Raw genomic sequence first — 20651 nt, 5'->3', positions numbered from 1 at the left:
TGACTACAAAAAAGGAAGGAATTAACACTACCTGCAAAAGGTGGGGATCGGAGTCGGTGAGAGTCACTGTTTGCCCGGCCATCACCCCGGTGGTGTTAAGGGTTATATTCAAGTTGCCAGCTTGCTGCAGCTGGGCGAGGAGGTTGTTGTCTATGTGTAGAGGCAGTGGTTGGGTCAACATGGACGGATCTATTCCACTTATTTGAATGCCTGGCTGGCCTGAGATGCTACTTGTCAACTGCAGTTGAATTCCTGAAAGATAAGTATCGCTTAGTCTGTGTTCCATTGCTGCCACTACAGCCTCTACATCATATTTATTACTCACCATCAAGGGAGGCGCCAGCCGACTGTCCCCCCAAATGGATCACAGAATCCATTTCTATGACAGGTTGCTGATTGAGCGTTGTCACATTGACATACTGCAAAAAAAAACAACAAAGTGCCGCATTACATATGACAATACAATATTGTCTAAGTACCTAATATCACTTGTTGGTAGCAATGCATTACATATGCCAATACAATATTGTCTAAGTACCTCATCTCACTTGTCGGTAGCAATGCATTACATATGCCAATACAATATTGTCTAAGTATCTCATATCACTTGTATGTAGCAATGCATTACATATGCCAATACAATATTGTCTAAGTATCTCATATCACTTGTATGTAGCAATGCATTACGTATGCCAATACAATATTGTCTAAGTACCTCATCTCACTTGTTGGTAGCAATGCATTACATATGCCAATACAATATTGTCTAAGTATCTCATCTCACTTGTCGGTAGCAATGCATTACGTATGCCAATACAATATTGTCTAATGGTGCGTTTACACTGGCCGATTTTGTCACCGATTTTGTCGTGCACAGACAAATTTGATGAGTCGGTGTCGGTAGGTGTGAACAGAAAGATCGGTGTCGGTAGGTGTGAACAGAAAGATCGGTGTCGGCACCGATCTGAAAGTCGGTGTCGGAGAAACCCAGCAGTGCCCGGTTGCACCGACAAATCGGACGCTCATCAGCCAATCAGAAGCTAGGAGCCTCTGATTAAATGAGCCTAGGCTTTAATGACAGTGCTAAGTTAAAGAAACGAAAGGGCTAGGTTTAATGAGAGGCTAGGAGACTGTCATTAAACTTTCCCTCGTTCTCTTTTTGATAGTGAACCAGCATGGCTAGCAACGTGATGTGAACGCGAGAGTACCAAAAAATCAAGTTAGTTCTTTAATTTAAATTAATTAAAAGTGAATAGCCAGTTGTACGACTACTACTAGTACTACTACTAGTTGTACTACTAGTACTACTGTAAAGGAATTTGCCGGCCCTTACTTGGCATGATCTAGATTATGTCATACAGAAATAAATTGCGTGTGATTTCATTCAATGTTTTATTAGCGAAGGAAATTCACTAGCCGAAGAGCGTACAGCCATTTGCTCTGTCTATTAAGTGAGCGTTGCTCCCTTATATACAATAAAATTGCCCGTTCCGGCTAACGGGACCGAGTGAGAACACCGGCTAACAATGTTTAAATGGCCAATAATTAGGCCCGCTAGTGCGTTGATATGACAACATAAACGACGACAATTGATAGCATAACGAGTAACAAGGCCAACAACAAAAAGGGAATAAAAAGAGAATAAAAAGGACAACCCATATAATAAAATATTTAGACATATAAAATATATACAAACATATAATTACAAGAAGTGTAAAGTGTTGGCCCGGCGTCCACCACACTACTGCTACCACAAATATACATTCACCATTCAATCTTCTTCATTATTCATTTTATTTATTATAATTACTCGGACGAAAGAACTGTACGTACAATTCTTTGCTCGGACTTTCATTCCCTCATTATTCATTCATTGCTTGGCATTTAGTAGTTGCTTCTAGCGGTAGTAGTAGGAGCAGTAGTAGTAGTGTAGTACTAGTATATAATTTTCCACATCAAGCGCGTTGATTTTTATGTGCACTCGTCTTCGCGTGGTCGGGTGAAGGTCAGAACGGCGAAGCGCTGTAATTGGCTGTTGGTACCGACAAAAATCGTTTGATCGTTGCAATGTAAAGGGGGAGTCGGAGTCGGCACCTATACGTGAAATGTCTGAGGTACCTGTCTGAGTCGGGGTATTGGCACCTAATCGGAGTCGGTGTCGGTCAGTGTAAACGCACCATAAGTACCTCATATCACTTGTATGTAGCCCTGACTTAAATAGCGCAATAGACAAACTGACCCGCTGAGAGGTGTTGACTTCGTCTCCTTTACTGGCAGACTTTCGCGAGGAGCGGCGGTCCATAGGTGACTTGAGGTGACCCTGCATGTGATTTTTCCTATGCCCAGATGTTCTGAAAGTCGCCTCACAGTAGGCACACTTGTACGGTTTGGCACCGGTATGCAGCCTCATATGCACCTTGAGTGTGCCTTTAGTAGCAAACGGAGAGCTGCAAAGGTGGCAGTAGAAAACCTTTTCATCTGTCAAAGAGAGTTTGAACATATTAAAGGAAGGTGCTGACAAATAGGTCATGATCACTGTCATAGGCTAGAGCTGTTACGTATACACATTTGCAGACACTTATGGTTAGATACCTATAGTGAGACACCTATGGTTAGACACCTATGATTAGTCTTGTAGAAATGGGAACATAAACGCTCATTCTATAAACCGCTTCCTTCAAATGAAGCAATTTCATAATCACTGAATCTTAGTTTCCCCATTTAGACTATTTATTGACAAAAAGAAAAATTAATATCTATAAAATTAGTATTTTACTTTCTACATGCACGCAAGACTATTCACTAGTTGATATGCTGCACCCAAGACTATTCACTAGTTGATGTGCTGCACCCAAGACTATTCACTAGTTGATGTGCTGCACCCAAGACTATTCACTAGTTGATGTGGTGCACACAAATATTTAAGAGAAAGACTTGACAATGTAAACAGCATTTCATCTCAAGTTAGACTTTAAATATATGCAGACATAAACCACCTAAACTACATAAATACATATTCCTGAACAACTACTGACTGAAAGAACAGGCAAGCTGCAGTCAAAGAGAAGCAAATGACATAAGTTTTTTATGGAGCTGAAAAACGCTGACGCACTCCATTCACTGAGTAAAAGGTTGGTAGCTATTACTGAGACTACGTCTTGAGTTGATAATCCAGTCGTAATGGTGAGAATGGCTGTTTATAAATCACCTAACTTCCTTAAATAAAACGTGACGATAGGAGAGTGACAGAGTCCACTTACGCCCTTTGTGGGTCTTGAGGTGAGAGAGGAGTGTTGACTTAACCGTGAAGGCCTTGCCACACTTGTCACAACTGAAAGGCTTCTCTCCTGTGTGTATTCTGAAGTGACGAATAAGGTCACTCGGCTTCTTAAAGCTGCGAGGACAAACCTTGCACTGGTGGGTATGTTTGGGCATGCTTGACAGTTTCTCATTCTGAGATAGAATGGAATGACAAAGTCATAAAAGCATACAAGTGCTGCAGGGTATGCATTCTCTGTCACACATCTACGTAGGATTTGACAATGTCACAAATAAACAGACAGTAATGCAACTGGTTGACAAATAACAAGACAAAATCGGTAGAATTATTGTCAAATACCAATAGCGAGAAGTACGAAGTAGGATAAATACAGATGGCAGATTGAGATGAAAAGATGGTTTTAAAGTAACAAAAGGTGTGCAAACAGGTGCTCAGAAAATAGGAAGTCATTGGCAAGACAAAAAGAAGTGGTCACATAAAAAATAATAACTGACCAGAAAAAAGTGGGTGGTTTGACAGATGTGGGTGGTTTGACAGATGTGGGTGGTCAGCCAGAAAGAAGTGGCTGGTTTGACAGATGTGGGTGGTTAGCCAGAAAAAAGTGGCTGGTTTGACAGATGTGGGTGGTCAGATAGCAGGAGAGGTGATAGATAGCGATAGGTGGGAGAGTAAAAATTATAAATCTATATATATATTTCTCAAAGTATGTCATACGTGTATTCTAGGTTTGATTGTCCAGCTATAGCAATTATTTTAGCATTGCGCCCACACGTTACAAACACCCGGTTAGGAAATTTCGATCTATGGCGTTATTATATTTGATATATCATAACCACATGCTAATTGTTTTAGCAAAGCGCCCCAAACGTTACGTAGCTCCGAGGAAGAAATATTTTGAGACTTATCTATATGCAGCACGATGCTTTTTCGTCTTTATTTCGTTAGGACTAATTTGTTCAGCCCCACGATATCGACGATAATTTATCTATGAACTCAAAATTTGGCGACTATGTACTAATTGTATACGTTATTGAAAGATATCAGTTTCTCCCCATGGCGAGTTTTGCGTTATTCGTTACGGTAAAACGGTTTCACAAACATATAATTTCAGCTAAATGACGTATTTATTGATACAATGCTCACACGAGTTATAAAAGATGCTTTCCGCCAAACCGTATCAACAAACATTTCTCAAACGTATCAACAAACGTTATTTCTATTAGTTCTATTTAAAACCTCTTTGTTTATATGAATATTTTTCAATTTGTTATTTAACGTTGATTTTAATAGCTATATAGTATATTAACAAGGGCAATTTCCTTTCCTCAACAGACGAATATTGAGTTGTTACATAAGTGTTTCACGAAAATTCCTATCAGTGCTCGCTTTGTGTCAATAAATTACACATCTTTGCATTTAAACCTAACCAATTAGCAATTCGTGAATAATTTAACGTTTTACAGCCAAATTTATAAAATTACTATAAGTTTGTCTGTTAGATTTTCTGTACTATCGTGTAAGATTACAAGTATCAGTTATTCCTCACTCTCTTATATTTGCATTTATAGATACATATTTACATTATCTTATTACATTTATAAATTTGTTATAACTTTTGAAGTTTATAATATAAGGCTTTAAAGTTTGTTGCATTATCTTTTTTATTTCAACTTGCATTTTTTAAACATAATTGGAGTATAATGTCGTGTTTGAAGTTTAAACATTCATTTTCCTATCACTGTTTTCCTTTCCTATTACTTAGTTTCCAATCTTTGTTATTAATATTAATTTTTCATTCAACCATTTTGGTATATTGTTCTAATAAAATTTCAACTACAAAATACTACCATATTCTGTCATACTTTTTATCAATCTGTTAAATACATGTATTATGAGAAGTTACACATTGTCTAATACATCCAAAGAAAAGAACCTGTTCTGCACAAAATCATTTCCTCATGATATAAAGTTTGAAAGTTACGGTTGTTTGACAAAGTTTGAAATTAATCAATTAATCTATTAATTTATTTAGACTACACAAAACACTTCTCTAATGATATGTAGATTGAAGGTTAAAATGGCAAATGTTGTTATATATGATAAAAACGAATCAATTTTCTGTTCAATGACTTTTTTTTACCCGGACAATGCCGGGTAGCGCAGCTAGTATAAAATATAAGGGCAAATAATAAAATGGAGAGAATGAGGGATTAAACGTAACTTACAATCCGTTCCTGGTCCTTGACCTCACTGATTCGTCCTTTTTCAGCCGCTGCCTCTATTAGTACCCTTTCACTGACTGCGAGTGGGTCCATAACATCAACGCCCTTTCCGCTGGATGTCTTCAAAGCACTCATGTTAGCATGGAGATTGATAAATTCATCACCTACTATACGGATATTGTTACGGGGGACTCGAGATCGCACAGGCTTTGTTCTCAGCACTGAAAGTAATGCAGAACAGAAGATTAGAGTTGCAGCCTTCTGGAAGGTAGTTAACCGGATTCATTTTTATAGTCTGTACACTGATAAAGCTCCGCTATGCTGAGCCTCTCTGAAAAAAGCTGTCAAACAACAATTTTGGAGCTACACTGAATGATGAACTGCACCCTCTTAGTCCTTATGACACTATATGGCGATCTTTGAATTTTAATAACATCTGCATACTGTTCCAATGAAATTATAGGACCAGAATCATTTAGTATTATTATGACAATAAGTATGACAAAATGTTAAGAGTGTAAAAGTTACTAATTATTTTTAGTAACTTTTGAAAACGCATAGAAATGTACTTGACACAAATCTAATTAACTATCCAATGAAAGACACAGGATTAAAAAGTGTTTCGAATAAGCGCAGATATGAGGAACGTATGTAGATGCCATCAAAATCACCTAGTTATCTAATCAATGTTTACATTTGTGAGAAACGTGACAGCATGTTGCTCGTTCCTTAATCTATACATATATCATGTTAGTTACAAGGATGGTCACGACTCAAACATGATACAAGTTTTGAAAGAATGATCTCACCGTCAGCAGAAGTTTGATGCGTGACCATGTGAGCTGTCTTGCTATGCTCTGATAGTTGCTCTCCTGTTGTAAAGTGAGTGTCACAGAGCTCGCATTTGCGCGGTCTGAAGGTGGCGTGTGTAACCATGTGAGTGTTTAGCATGCTATGGCTGGTGTAGTTGGCATTGCAGAGCTGACACGTGAACTCCTTCACGGCTACGTGTGATTTTGCATGCTTATCTAACCCTGCCTGGTTCACGAACGCTCTCTTGCACTTCTTGCACTCAAACCTCTTTGATGCTGGCAACAGGAAGAGATGGGTTGAAAACATTAGAGCAACGCTTACTGGATGATTAGGAAAAATAAGAATTGCTGTGATTAAAAATCAAACACAAGTCCTCCCAAATTATTGGAAATCTTACCAACTGAACCAGAAAATTCTCTTTTTCAAACCCTTTTTCACGATCTCTCACTACAGAGCTCCAAAGTCTGGCTTACTAGAGTGGTTCAAGACAAAATGATACTACGCGGCAGCATGATGAATGCTCACCATTGTGTGTCTGCATATGGGCCTTCAACTGACTAGACTTCATGAACGTCTTCTCACACTTTGTGCAGTCATAGCGCCTCTTGCCAACTCCCATTTCCCGTGGGCCCCTTTTCACCTCTCCTTCCTGCTCTGAAGCCTTTTGCTACGTGAAACAACAATAAGATTTGTCATCGAATGCTAAGATAATAAGTGAACAAAAAAAACTAGTTACGAACAAGCTTCCATTAGAGACTATTTTGGCTTCTTGAATTTCTAGAATCTTCCGAAGTTGTCAGGAACCGCGAGTTTGGGACATGAAAACCTTTTTGGTGTAGAGATAGCTGAAACTGTGAGCATAAAAAAAGCCTTCAGCCACATACGTTTGTAGTTTTTCCCCAAGAAACAGCGCAAGAGGTTGACAGAGGGAGGTGAGAAATTGTTAATGGCGCTGCCAAAATGTGTTTACATATGCAGCGATTATTTGGTCCAAAGCAGCTAGATGTAATTACACAAACACTCATATTCAATAGATGTATTTACACAAACACTCATATTCAATAGATGTAATTACACAAACACTCATATTCAATAGATGCAATTACACAAACACTCATATTCAATAGATGTATTTACACAAACACTCATATTCAATAGATGTAATTACACAAACACTCATATTCAATAGATGTAATTACACAAACACTCACATTCAATAAGCATTTTTGCTAGTAAAAACTCATGTTTGAAAGCTTCATGAAAATAAAATAGCACAACAATGAACCAATCATTGTTTTCAGGAATGATTTTGAGTGAACACCTTTATGCTTATGACACTAATGGTTTCATGAGTGTATTAACAACAGTAAGTATACCAAATACTGAAAATGCGAGCATGAAGATATAAGTATGTACTCATATTTCATATATTGATCCACTTTGAAAGCGGCACTAAAATGTCAAGCCGACAGGAAAGTTAGCATAAACCATCCAGCCTTTTACACGGTTACACCGGACTGACTAGCTGATGAGTTCAGTCCAATCACAAGAAACTCGTGAGGGTGAGGATGAGGCTGCAAATAAACTAATAACTTAACTAGTGACAGCCATGAAAATTTCACTGTTTTGTATTCTTCATTTAGTTATCCTTCATCTCAACCTATAACATGACTGAAGAGTATGACACACAGCGTTCACACAGTCTGATGTAGTAATTAAACTATCTGGTCATAGCTAAAAAAGTAATCACTTTACAAAATCTGACTAAAAGCTAGTAGCTCTGACTTGCTACTACTCGGGTTGCTTTTCATTGGCTGTCATCAACAATTGTATCCCTCCAAATCAGTTTGTGCAAAATTCATGACAATATTCAACAATAACTAGAAAACACCAGTTTTTTTTAACATCTGATTAATTCCACAAGACATTCTTTCCAGGGTTTTAAGAAGCGGATTAAGAGTCTGAAAAATAAGGAAAGTCAACAAGGAAAATCAATAAGGAAAAACAATGTGGTTTACACAAACCTAAGCATTAGATGATGACAAATGAAATGGAAAGATTAGATTTAGAACCCATCCACAGAGTTTTGTAGCATATTATTGGCCCATCCACAGAGTTTTGTAGCATATTATTGGCCCATCCACAGTTTTGTAGCATATTATTGGCCCATCCACAGTTTTGTAGCATATTATTGGCCCATCCACAGAGTTTTGTAGCATATCATTGTCATTGGACAAACACTTGTTGTAAACCACTAAATGTAATCAATACGCATTTTAACTTTTGGAGAAAGTTAATCTAAAAGAATTTTAGCAGGACAAGTATTGCCATGAGGTGATATGTGATGAAGCAGCTATTGTAGAAGCAGCAGTAAGTACTAAAGATGAAACAAAGCAGGAGGCGGTATACAGTCCAAAATCGACTCATGATCATCTCAACATATCAGAATACAACATAAAATCTGAGTAAATATTTGTCATGATGAACAAAGTAATTTTTGGAATAAGAATTTGTAGGATTATTGTAGAATTTTTGGAATAAGTTTGTAGTGTTGAAAATAAATACATATGTACACAGATTTGATGGTTGAAAAATAATAAAAACTGCTTTATACCTTCCATCAGTTTTGTTCCCAAATTCTGAATTCCAAGATGACAAGTGTATGAGGTAGTAGTAATCATAAAAAGGAAGGAAGCAATGCTTTTCGTAGTATTGAGGTAATAAAAAACACCTTTTATTTTTAGACACTTTTTTTTTTAAATCTCCCAAGCCATCTAGGAGTGATCTAGGAGTGATCTAGGAGTTATATAAAAGTCATCTACAAGTCATCTAGGAGTGATCTAGGAGTGATCTAGAAGTCATCTAGAAGTCATCTAGGAGTCATCTAGAAAAAATCGTGGGAGAAAAAGTGGGGTGATGTAAATAAAAGGACATCTGAAACTAGTGACATTGAAAAGGCTGGTTGCGGTCATTGAAAATAAAAATTAAAGAGCGTGCAATGTAAAAATCAAATACAAACGTAAATAATTTATGTTAAGTTATGTTACCTTAAAAATAAAAGTAGTCATGTTAGACTCGCTATATATCTTTATTGGCAGCTCTACCTACGCCCTGTCAGCCCCTAAATAGCCATGAACACGCTTCAATTCACCTGTCTCTAACGTAAAGGCATAGTCCCCTAAATAGCCATGAACACGCTTCAATTCACCTGTCTCTAACGTAAAGGCATAGTGACACTAAACACCTTTTTGTTTTTATTGATTATTACTTTATGTATTCAGCTTCTCACATATAATTTGGTTTTTTACATCAAGTTCTTTTAGGTAATTTTACATAATAAATGTGCTTTAGTACTACATGTATATGTAAATATCTGAAGCATTTATTGTCAAGTTTTTGAGCTGTGGAACTAATTAAACACAATAAAAAGTATTCTGATAATAGTTACTCAAACATATGACAGTTTAAACACAAAGTAGGCATTAAAACATGAACTTCATATGACAAGGTTTCACTATATTTGCAATGGGTACACATGTACTATAAAATACGGTACAGGGATTTACCTCCTGCAGATCATCTGGCTCTTCCGCTATAACTCCTCTTTCTTCCGTTCTCTGATCTCCCATTCTATATTCTCCTGGTCCCTGTTCTTCTGGTTCTTGCTGCGCTACTGCCTGTTCTTCCATCGCTGGCTCCCCAATTCCCTGATCCTCTACATCCTTCCCCTGCTCTTCTAACCTTTCCGTCGCAGACTGTTTACCGTTAAATTCCAATTCACCTGCGCAGAGCCTCTCTTGCTCTGTCAGTTGTACAATCTCACTATCTTCACTCGTCTCTTTTAGGGCCGAATCTTCCAGGACGAACTGCTCCTCCTGACTCACCTGCTCATGCTTGTCAGCCTCCTCAGCATGTTGTTCTGATAGCACCTGTTCTTCTTGCCGGACAGGCATGGAAGAAGAATTTATTAGGGTTTGAACTGTCACCACATTTCCACCCTCCACACCCTGTCCAGCATCGCTATGCACTGTGTATATGTTGGACTCGACAGGGGCTGCTGAGGTGGAACTCTTTGGTGCCACGGTTATCTCTGATGATCTATGGAGTGGAGAATAACGAATGAGAAACTAGTATTGAGCCAGCTTAAACAAACCCAGTGTTTTGCAGTTTCAGAGCTGAAGCAGAAAGACAGTTTTAAAAAAAAGAGAGTACTGAGCACAGATACAAATACAGCCGATAATGAGGAAAATTAAAATGGGAGGAGGTAGAGTAGACAAACCTCGGTATAAGAATGTTGGATATATTAGTACTGCCAAGAGATCCGAGATCAAGAGTGTAGGGCTGGTTATAGTTGAGCTGGTTCAGACTCTGCTGACTACTGCCGATGAAATTCTGTGCCAAGATCTGTCGATCACCAAATCCCAAATTCTGATTAACAAACTACAAAAAATAACCCTTTAGAATAATATCATATAGCTTTTTGTTTTGCATACACTCCCTGTGTTTCCATGATGCGCATAATGCGCAAATTTGAGCCAATCCGCAAATTATCTGCGCCATGGAAACGGCATAAATTTGCAAGCTACGCGAGTTTTGCAATCCGCAAAACTTTATCGAATCCATCGTGCTTGCGAATCCATAAATGTCATCCCCGCAGGTGTTCATTGAAACATTTATTGCACAACTTGCACAACACCGAATTTGCATGAAGCGAATGATGTGAGTCATGGAAACATAGTGACTGTATTAAACATACATTACCCAGCAACCCTAGCCATAGCCACACCCATTCACTATGTTTCCATGACTCACATAATTCGCATGATTCGAATGATTTGCAAGTTGAGTTACTTTGCAATCGAGCGTTTCAATGAACACCTGCCGATGCGGATTTAATGCCAGCGCTTGACCCCGTAGGTCAAGTATTAGCCTAATTAATGACTCAATAAATAGCAGACTTGTCACGCAAAACTTAGCAGCAGTCGCTAAGCTTAGCAGCTTCGGAACGTTGGTGCATTGAGACTGCTGAAATCGAAATATAAACGACTGAAGCATGAAAATGTTTATAATGGAATAGCTGCGATTCGCAAGTGCCGTTTCCATGATTCGCAAGCCTGATGGATTCGGTAAAGTTTTGCGGAACACAAAACTCGATTAGCTTGCGGATTTACGCCGTTTCCATGACGCGGATAACTTGCGGATTGGCTCAAATTTGTGCATTATGCGCATCATAGAAACACAGTGATTATAAACAACATACTAAAGAACCGCAAGCGTTTGCTGAATCTAAAAAAGTTTGACACAACATCCATCACAACAGGAATTAGAGGAGTTATCTTTATCATAGTCCTTTAATCTATCCTAATATCCTTCCCAATGTACAGCAGACGCACCTCCAAGGTAAATAATCCATTCTGAAAACGTTTACGTTATACAAATAGTTAAGTTAAATACATGTAAATTGCCTAATCCATTCCAAGAGCGTCATAAACGCACTCTTTTTGACATTTCAAATAAGAAAATACTAAACTTAGCTTTTTAATTTAATGACTACAATAACTGGTATTATTGGTTTGTACTGACAAATTTTTTTTTCTTATATATTTCAGTTGGTCGACGGCCAATGATTATGATAATTTTACGTTAAGTCGGGGGAGTGCACACCTTCAATGTCAATTTAAAGCAATCTTATTCATTATTTTCTAGATAGCACGGTCTATACTGCAAAGAAAAAACTTGGATGTCTAAAATAAAGTAAAACAAACATACATGTTTATTATAGTAAAAAGCGGTGTATATCTGCTCATCCATTTGTCATTTTGCCAGGGCTAGAGATTAGCATAAACGATTGCTTTCATTGAGACTCCAACTTGTGACGTTCAGCACGGTATACCGACACTCTCACACCTGCACCAATTGACAGCTACTTATTCGCTATGCTTTATCAAAACACCAGACAATAAAGATGGTACTAGTATATGATAAAGATACCCCGAAACGTCAGTTTCTATACCAAGTGTGACAAGAGAAAAATACTTTTTAAGGCTAACTATGGGACTCTTGTTGTTCAAATCAAATTTGAGAATTTGGAATTGTTTGGAAGTTGTTTGGAATTTCTTACGTAATACGAATAAAAATACCGTAAACTCTTTACTTTATGTGTAGTATGTTATAAGGGAGTCTAATGTACAGACAACGGTAACAGCCAGATGAATGAGCGGCCAGACAATCTACCTGAGCATTGAGAGCAAACTGGCCTTCCGATATAATAGTATCAGTTCTATTCTCATCGATATCATCAGGAGCGGATGGGAGGTATTGCTGGCCCACCCCACCTATCAATGTACTGTCCACTACACCGAGAGGATCAGACGTCTGTGGTGCTATATTAGTGATCAAAGTAGCTTGCTGGTCAGCCTGATTAGCCTCAGTTCTCTGCTGTTGCGGCGTCTGCAAAGCCTGTAAGCTTGTGCCATCCACGTCATCGAGTGATGTCCTCTGTCGCAGTTCTTCCTGCAGCTCCAAGGCCAATTCATGCCTACAACATACCGCACTTGTAGCAAAGACAAGACTGTTGACTGTTGTTAACACTTGTATACATATGATTGGACTAATTGCCGCTGCTGTCTAAAGGACTAGCAATGATAAACCTTCACTGATGACGAATGAAGAATTTCCTACTCGCTTAGCCTGAAGAGAAATAACACCCTGACACGAAGGATGTCACGAGACAAGAAATATATTTGACACTGAGAAGCAAGTGGTTACTTGAAATACGGTAACTGGTGCGCACCGCATAGGATGCTCTGACTCACCATGTTTCCATGATGTGATTAATCCGCAAGTTTGCGTTATCCAAAATTCATCCGCGAGATGAAAATGGCAAGTGACAAGTGGCAAGTGACTCGCAATGGCAAGTGACTCGCAATGGCAAGTGACTCGCAATGGCAAGTGACTCACAAGTTTTTATCTGATGGCTCATGCTTGCAAATGATGGAAACGGCGCTTGCAAATGATGCACACAAAATGTCGTGAAAGATATTCTATTTTAATCATTTTCCACAGTTCAATCGTTCCTATTTCAATTTGAGCAGTTTGCTAACACTTCTGGCATACAATTATGTAACTTTTTAACTAAAGAGCCGGCGTTAATCTGCAACACACGAATGTCCATTGAAACACTTATCGCACAGTAGTTCAATGTGCACACAACTCCAAATGCATAATGGAGACATAGTGTATATCAATTTAAGAAAAAGCCACAACCAGCATCTCAAACAATTGGCTTTAGAACAAACGCGCATTACCCAAACTACGTGTAAGTAACTAACTGCACTCAGTAATGCCATATTTCTCCTCCTCTACAAAGTAGTAATTTACAAAGAAAAGAAGACAAGAAACACACTCATTCACATAAATTTACTAACTTGTGTGTTTTCATGTGCTTCTTGCAGTTGACAAGTGTTTTGAAAGTCTTCTGACAATAGGGACACATGTATGGCCTGTTGTCGGTGTGTGTACTCAAGTGGCGTTTAAGGCTGCCATTAGTAGTGAACATAGCGTCGCAGATGACGCACTTGAAGTTTTTAGCTCCGATGTGTGTCTTCATATGCGCTTTCAGTACACCACTTGAGACAAAGTTTCGCTGACACTGGGTGCAATGGTATGGCTTCTCTCCTAAAGCAGCAAGAACCTTGCTCAACTTTCTAGAAAAGGGCTACATTTCAATACAAGTAATGATATGGGACTGCTGACTGAGTCAGAATCATAATTGCAATATAGACTTAATTCAATCTTATGAAAGAGTTTACCCTTTCCATTCTATAATATAATGTATATGTTCTAACTGACAGCCTCAAACAAGAAAGACTCTTTGACTCTTTGAGCATATACAGTAGACAGTCCTCTAACTCAAATTCCAGATAACGTAAAGAATTTATGTGAAGTTTTTTTTGTTCATTAATACTTAAAGGTTGACTTGCAACAAAATTCACATTACAGTCATTTGGTATCAAAAGGTTCAACATGTCTTACTCTGTTGTGTTGTAGGTGCAAAATATGTGGAAATGTGATTACAAGCTCTTAAAAGCTCAAAAACGACCAGTTAATCGCAGCCATCACGAAAACGCCGTATGTTGGAATCCCTTTATTTCGATGACGTACTCAACTCGACATGGTTATTGTTTTGACACAAGATGTTATCACGTGAATTGAAAGGCCAATAAAAGGCTCAATATAAAATGTCTCGTAGCACTAGTTTATGGCAAACACTTCGGGTTCTACCGGAAAGACTATCAAATATAGATGCTCGCTACTTAACAGTTTCGTTTCAATTTTGTCTAATCATCTAGTCGTAATCTGATCATGTGACCGATACTTCCTGCCAAATGGCGTGAACAATTTCTGCAGCATTGTTCGACTATCACAGGTAACCAACAGGTAATCAAACAAAATATTTTTTGTTTTGCTTTATTGTAGACGTATGAAATAAATCAGAAAAAGGAGAAAAGTTGTTGATACTAACCAATAATACTGCAGTTAGAGTCCAGCCCACAAATTGAATAGTTAAGTCTAGTTTTTCCTTTTTGTAGGACTAAAAGGGGTGAGTTTGGAAAGATTTTGGAATAGATTAGACAATTTACATGTACATGGGTTTTACTGTTCATATAACATAAAATCCGTATAACGTAAATGTTCGTGGAACGGATTATTTACGGTGTAGGAGCGCCTACTGTATACAATACGCAGGCGATGACTTTTAAAAGATAAAGAGGCTAAAGATTACAGGCTATGTTATAATTATCTTTATTAGTGTACCAAATATATTTTTGTTCGATTGTGATTGTATTTACCAGAGAATCCAGTTAATGCGCCTTAACGGTGAAAAAAAGCCACAGAATCGCTGCACCCTTATATAAGCCGCATGGCTCAAATCATCAGAAAAAAGTAGCGGCTAATAGTCCGAAAGGTATGGTATTCACATTTCCACATATTTTGCACCTACAACACAGCAGAGTAAGATATGGTGAACCTTTTGATACCAAATAACTTTAATGTGAATTTTGTTGCAAGTCAACCTTTAAGAATTAAAGATAAAGCATTCAAGTCTATTTTTACTAGTAAGGGGACTGGAGGTCAGACCAACCCGTGTGAGAGCGAATATGCTGCTTCAAGTGGCTTGATTTCTTAAACGCTTGCGTACAGAAGGTGCACTTGTGTGGTCTGTCATTCGCCGATTCACCCATCATGCTCTGGTACTGAATGCTATGCTTGGGCGGCTGCTGCACCAGCCCAGAGTCAGTTATAATTATTGGCTCCTGTAGCTCTATGTGTTCTGTGTCTAGATCCTCCCCCTTGCCTCCATTAGATCCGAGGAGACGACGAGTTTTTTCCACTCCTTTATAATGTGATGACTCATGGCTTTTTAAATGTCCTGTGGTTCTAAAGGTCTTATTGCACATCTCGCAGGCAAATGGTTTCGAACCTACCAATAGAGCAATGGATGCATCAGGAGTTGCATCTCTAAAACCCAAGCATTCGCCTAGTAAAATATCACACATCTGTAGGCTATACAAGTGGTTCTCACTTAACGACAGGGTTATGTTCTGAAAAACCCGTTGTTAAGCGATGCCGTCGCTAAACAAACCCCAACCCAACTCGAGCTTCCGTTGATAAACATTTTGCTTGATAGTAGGCTAGTGTATAGCATATGTACAGACTATTTACACTGTACTGTACTTCTTCTCCTTTTCTCTTTTTCTTCTTTCTATTTGCCTTTATAACAACTTTTAACAAAAACCTTTAACTTTATCTATTTCATTTAGCTTTTGTTTAACAAATATTTAACTTTTAACAAATGTTGAGCTATCATAGAGTACACTGAGCTAGATGTTACACATTCGTCGTGTTTACTTTCTTGACATTCATTTTTTTATTTAGCATATGTATGTACCATCGTTCTTTTTACAGTGCTTCAACTACAGCAGACGTTAGCCTGACACCTATGTGCCTGAATGACAGATGTTAGCCTGACATCTATGTGCCTGAATGACAGATGTTAGCCTAACACCTATGTGCCTGAATGACAGATGTTAGCCTGACACCGTATGCACATTAAAACATTTTTGTAAGTTTTCACAATTTTTAACGTCGTAACTCTGAATGGTCATTAGGTGACCCGTCGTTAAGAGTCGGCTACTTGTACGTCATAGAGTTACAGCTTTACAGAATTTTATCTATTACCAGTGGATCAATTTGATTAGAGTCAGCAACCTATACTGCCTCAGCTGACTTCGACTGTTCATTTGTTGCTTAGTTGTGATTCACTGATTGTTCAAAACTTCTTTTTAAAAATAAAACGGAATTGCCTTATAGGACTAGGAAGAGAATAGGAATGGTAAGAGAAAGAATTTCTACAGAAAAGCCTTATCTCTACTTTGATAGGTGACCAAACTATCACAAGCTCTTGCACTTAACATTTCACATTGCACCTCCAACATGCCAGACCTTTATGAGATTACATGGAGAATGAATTAGGTATTTAGTCGATGAGAAAAGGCAAAGTTGAACCTGTGTGGAGCCTCATGTGAATCTTAAGGCTACCATGGGTAGCGAACATCTTCTCGCAAATGTCACACTTGTAGCACTTGACTCCGGTATGGGTCCTCTCATGTGCCTTGAGTGTGCTCCTTACAGTGAAAGCCCTGAAGCAAGCAGCCAACAGTTACCATGAAAACTGCTTTAAAATGAGCTGAACTCAATTTTGTAAAGAAGTCATCATGATAAGATTGAAGAAAAAAAAGAACACATCTCCATTTATCAATTTAATATACTCAAACTTGGAGAAGGATGGAACTGTTACAACCTGTAACATCGGGTGCACTTGTAGGGCCTTTCTTGTGTGTGAGTCCGGATATGACGCACCAAGTCACTTGGTTTCTTAAACTCTTTCGTACAATATTGACATTGGTGCCATCTAACGCCTCCAACCTAACAACAAGCACATTTTAATCCCACTTAACATTCGCAGTACATGTACAAGCATATAGCTATTACCAACTGCATACTAACTGTATACTAACAAGCAACTATTGACCAACTGTGAACTAAGATGTTGCTATTACGAACTATGAACTAAAATGTAAATATAACTACCGTAAAACCTGTAATTGAACGCCATACCAGTCTATTTTTCAACCCTTCCTCCATAGTGGCAGTCAATTGGATATGGCATTCAAATAGAGACTGGTGTTGTATTTTTCAAATGGCTTGTCAGAATTTTGGGAGGATAAAATTGCGTTCTTTTTCCGATGGAGCAATATTAAACCTTTTGGATGCAATAAATCTGCTAAAATAACTCCAACTTATCAAAGTTCTCTTAATAAATATGCATTGAGAAATCGAGAAATATCTCTACCCGTTGACATCTATTGCTTGCAATTAACCTGCGATGATCTTGTAGCCTGTGCCTTGCTTTGCAATTTGTTGGAGCTTACAATTTTCATTTCATTCTAAATTTGAAGAGATTTGTATTTTATACCTATATTTAACAATGTTGCGTAAAAGCTTATTGTACTCACTGATATGTTTGCTACAATTTGCAGCCAGAACCGAATTTTTATGAGCAATAGAAGATGAGTTATGAGTGTCAATCCATTGTAAGCCATGTCGAATAATTGCAAGGATGCTATTAAATAATATGCTATAAATCTGCAAATTTATAAGTTATATGATAATCGATCAAATGCTACAAATATATATGTATATTCATGAACAAGTGACATAAATGAACCATACTTATAATACATGCAGAAACAAAAATAAACGTTTTTAAAACAAAAATACTTGCATCATTTGCTCGGATAGCTGCGTTCTGATTGTTACTTTTGATAGAACAAACATCTTCTGGTTTTCTAATACCTTCCACAATGTTTTCTGACCTCAACTTTTCTTATGCACTGCTGAACTAGTCCATATTAGTGTCCAAACAATTTTTTGGCAGAGCAAAACTTTTATGCGGTGCAATTAGCACAAACGCAATGCGTAAAAGTTTTGCTTGCTAAACACAACCTTGACCCTAAAACTAGTCGTTCATCTACCATCGTAAATGTAAACAGTTTGTTACATGCATGTACTTCGAAGTATTAAGACGACGTTAAACAAGGAACTGCTATTAGCCTGAGACAGATGTTAATTATTTCTATGATGTTGCTTTCAAAGTTTTAACGAAAAAAATGAAGCTTTGAAGTTGGACAACGTGAGAATTAATTGAGGCACACCAAGGGAAAAGGGCCCATTTAATACTTTTGTTGATTTTGTCTAGAGGCTTCCAAAGTTGGAAAACCATTTCACACACTGTTTTTGTATTCTTACACTACAATAATACTTCAACTTACGAGTGCTCCAACGTACGAGAAACTTGAGATACGAGCCAGCTTTTAAGCAAGTTTTAGCACTAACATACGAGCCATGTTTGAGATACGAGCACGTGAGTCAGTTGTCAAGTATGCCGGAGGTGTTTTATGAGAACAACATCACTCTGTATTTTTCAACTGCTCAGGTTATACTTTTGTACCGTTTTTTGTGCGCAATTTTCAGTGCAGAATTATGTGAATTAAAAGTACTGTGCGTAGAGTCTACGGTCTACGCCGTAGACCGAAAGTTTGCCAGTAAAATGAAAGATAATGCAAAGAAAAAGCAAATGATAACAATTGATATTAAACGGAAAATTATTGAAAAATATGCGAAATGTGTATGCGTGATTGAGCTAGCTCAGCAATATGACAGAAATACATCCACAATTATCAAACAGAAGGATTATATTCAGGGCATTTAACTCACAAAAGGACTAACCATAGTTTCTAAACGGTGCAGCGATCTTCACGACAGCTGATGGAGAGACTGCTCAGGCATTGGATAAAAGATAAACAATTGGCCGGTGACAGCATAACTGAAACGATGCTATGTGAAAAGGCCGGTGCTATCTATCAAAACTGTAAAAATAGACATTCGGACAAGTTGGCTAGTGGTCGTGCATTAACCCTTTGTGACGACACATGTGTTCGTCCAAATCGCAACATGTTGAAAGGGCTACAAAGGCAAACGTCCTTAGATAGGTTTATTTTAAAACGGCTGGCTAGTCGTGACAGCGAAACAAAGGAAAAATTAGCTAACCAGCGAGAAACTTCCAACTATGAACGCCGAAGAAATTTTAATTACGTTAAATTAAAAATGAAAGTTTGCTTTTAGGTTTGCTTCTAAGTTTGTCTTTTAAAACTTTGATAAAATCCAAATTTATCAAAGTCAACTGTTGTAATAAAGGATAACTTATAACTCCCTCTCTGGCAAATGCTAGCGTTAGCTGCTATTGTATGTATTTTATTTTACATTTTAATTAATCACATTTCCTTGCATTATTTTTTATTTGTTGCTTTTTAAAAGCATGTGGTAAGTTAGTACAATAACTAACATATTCTTTCTGTTACAATATCTTGTTTTGAGTGTTTTATTTGCATTTTTTAGAGTATGGAAACCAATCAATATATATTTAATTGTTCTATATATAAATAAATTGCACCAACATGCGAGTAAATTGACCTACGAGCTCAGTCTCGGAACGCATTAAGCTCGTAAGTCAAAGTATGACTGTATAAGGTCTTTTGATATGTTCTCTTTCTGCATAAAAAATTGCTCAAATGTAAGAATTAATGACATTTTATGAGTCTTAAACTGGTTGCTAAGGAGACTAGCAGCCATCTCGAATGATATCATGGAAATTTCAATCATGATTTAACCATTTGGTTTAGATGTTAGAACTATTTTTATGTGCACCAGAACTTTCCTTCTGATAAATATCCAAGTGAAAAGGCTTAGAAACAAAGTGGCAGGCAAAAGTAGATGGATAGGATTAGATACTGATATAGAAAATGCACTTAATAGAGAGTTTTTCGGTGATGGTGACTCAGAGAATGAGTCAACCTCAGAGAATAGTAGCTCTAGCGGTGATGAAGAGGCTCTAGTAACCGCAGGAATTGGTAGATCTGCTCATGATGATGGACATCACTACTACAGACAGCAACTACTTGTGACGCTCTAATGCTCATCAATTGCTAGTGATAGAGCCATAGGCACTGATAGACTAAATCGAATAATTTCACATGAGCCCTTGTAATATTTTAGGTCCAGTTCAGATAGCTGTATCTTAAAAACTACTTGTTTTAGAACTTTTTAACTGAGAGCAATAAACTCAGCATAGTTTAATTGGTCTAGGTGACTTTTTCTGTTATGCTAGCACTGACTAGATGTCTCGTTGCTATGATGATGCTAAACGGTGTAGG

At 37.7% G+C, this 20651-nt stretch overlaps 1 protein-coding gene across 1 annotated transcript in view; it reads right to left on the bottom strand.

The window, feature by feature from the left end:
- LOC137385604 (zinc finger protein 236-like) overlaps nt 1-20651 on the bottom strand; it is a 51339-nt gene that overhangs the window by 16481 nt on the left and 14207 nt on the right. Inside the window, exons 11-24 of the mRNA XM_068072101.1 lie at nt 17180-17304; nt 16885-17018; nt 15461-15799; nt 13743-13992; nt 12550-12853; nt 10595-10755; nt 9881-10413; nt 6841-6984; nt 6312-6590; nt 5506-5723; nt 3261-3453; nt 2240-2478; nt 326-419; nt 32-252 (exon numbers count right to left, since the gene is read on the bottom strand). Of these exons, the coding sequence (XP_067928202.1) occupies nt 32-252; nt 326-419; nt 2240-2478; nt 3261-3453; nt 5506-5723; nt 6312-6590; nt 6841-6984; nt 9881-10413; nt 10595-10755; nt 12550-12853; nt 13743-13992; nt 15461-15799; nt 16885-17018; nt 17180-17304 (3234 nt within the window). The remainder of the gene's footprint in view (nt 1-31; nt 253-325; nt 420-2239; nt 2479-3260; nt 3454-5505; nt 5724-6311; nt 6591-6840; nt 6985-9880; nt 10414-10594; nt 10756-12549; nt 12854-13742; nt 13993-15460; nt 15800-16884; nt 17019-17179; nt 17305-20651) is intronic.

The sequence above is a fragment of the Watersipora subatra genome, chromosome 1 (assembly GCF_963576615.1).
Source record: "Watersipora subatra chromosome 1, tzWatSuba1.1, whole genome shotgun sequence".
NCBI classification, from domain to species: domain Eukaryota; kingdom Metazoa; phylum Bryozoa; class Gymnolaemata; order Cheilostomatida; family Watersiporidae; genus Watersipora; species Watersipora subatra.
This window is presented reverse-complemented; position numbering and strand designations above follow the sequence as displayed.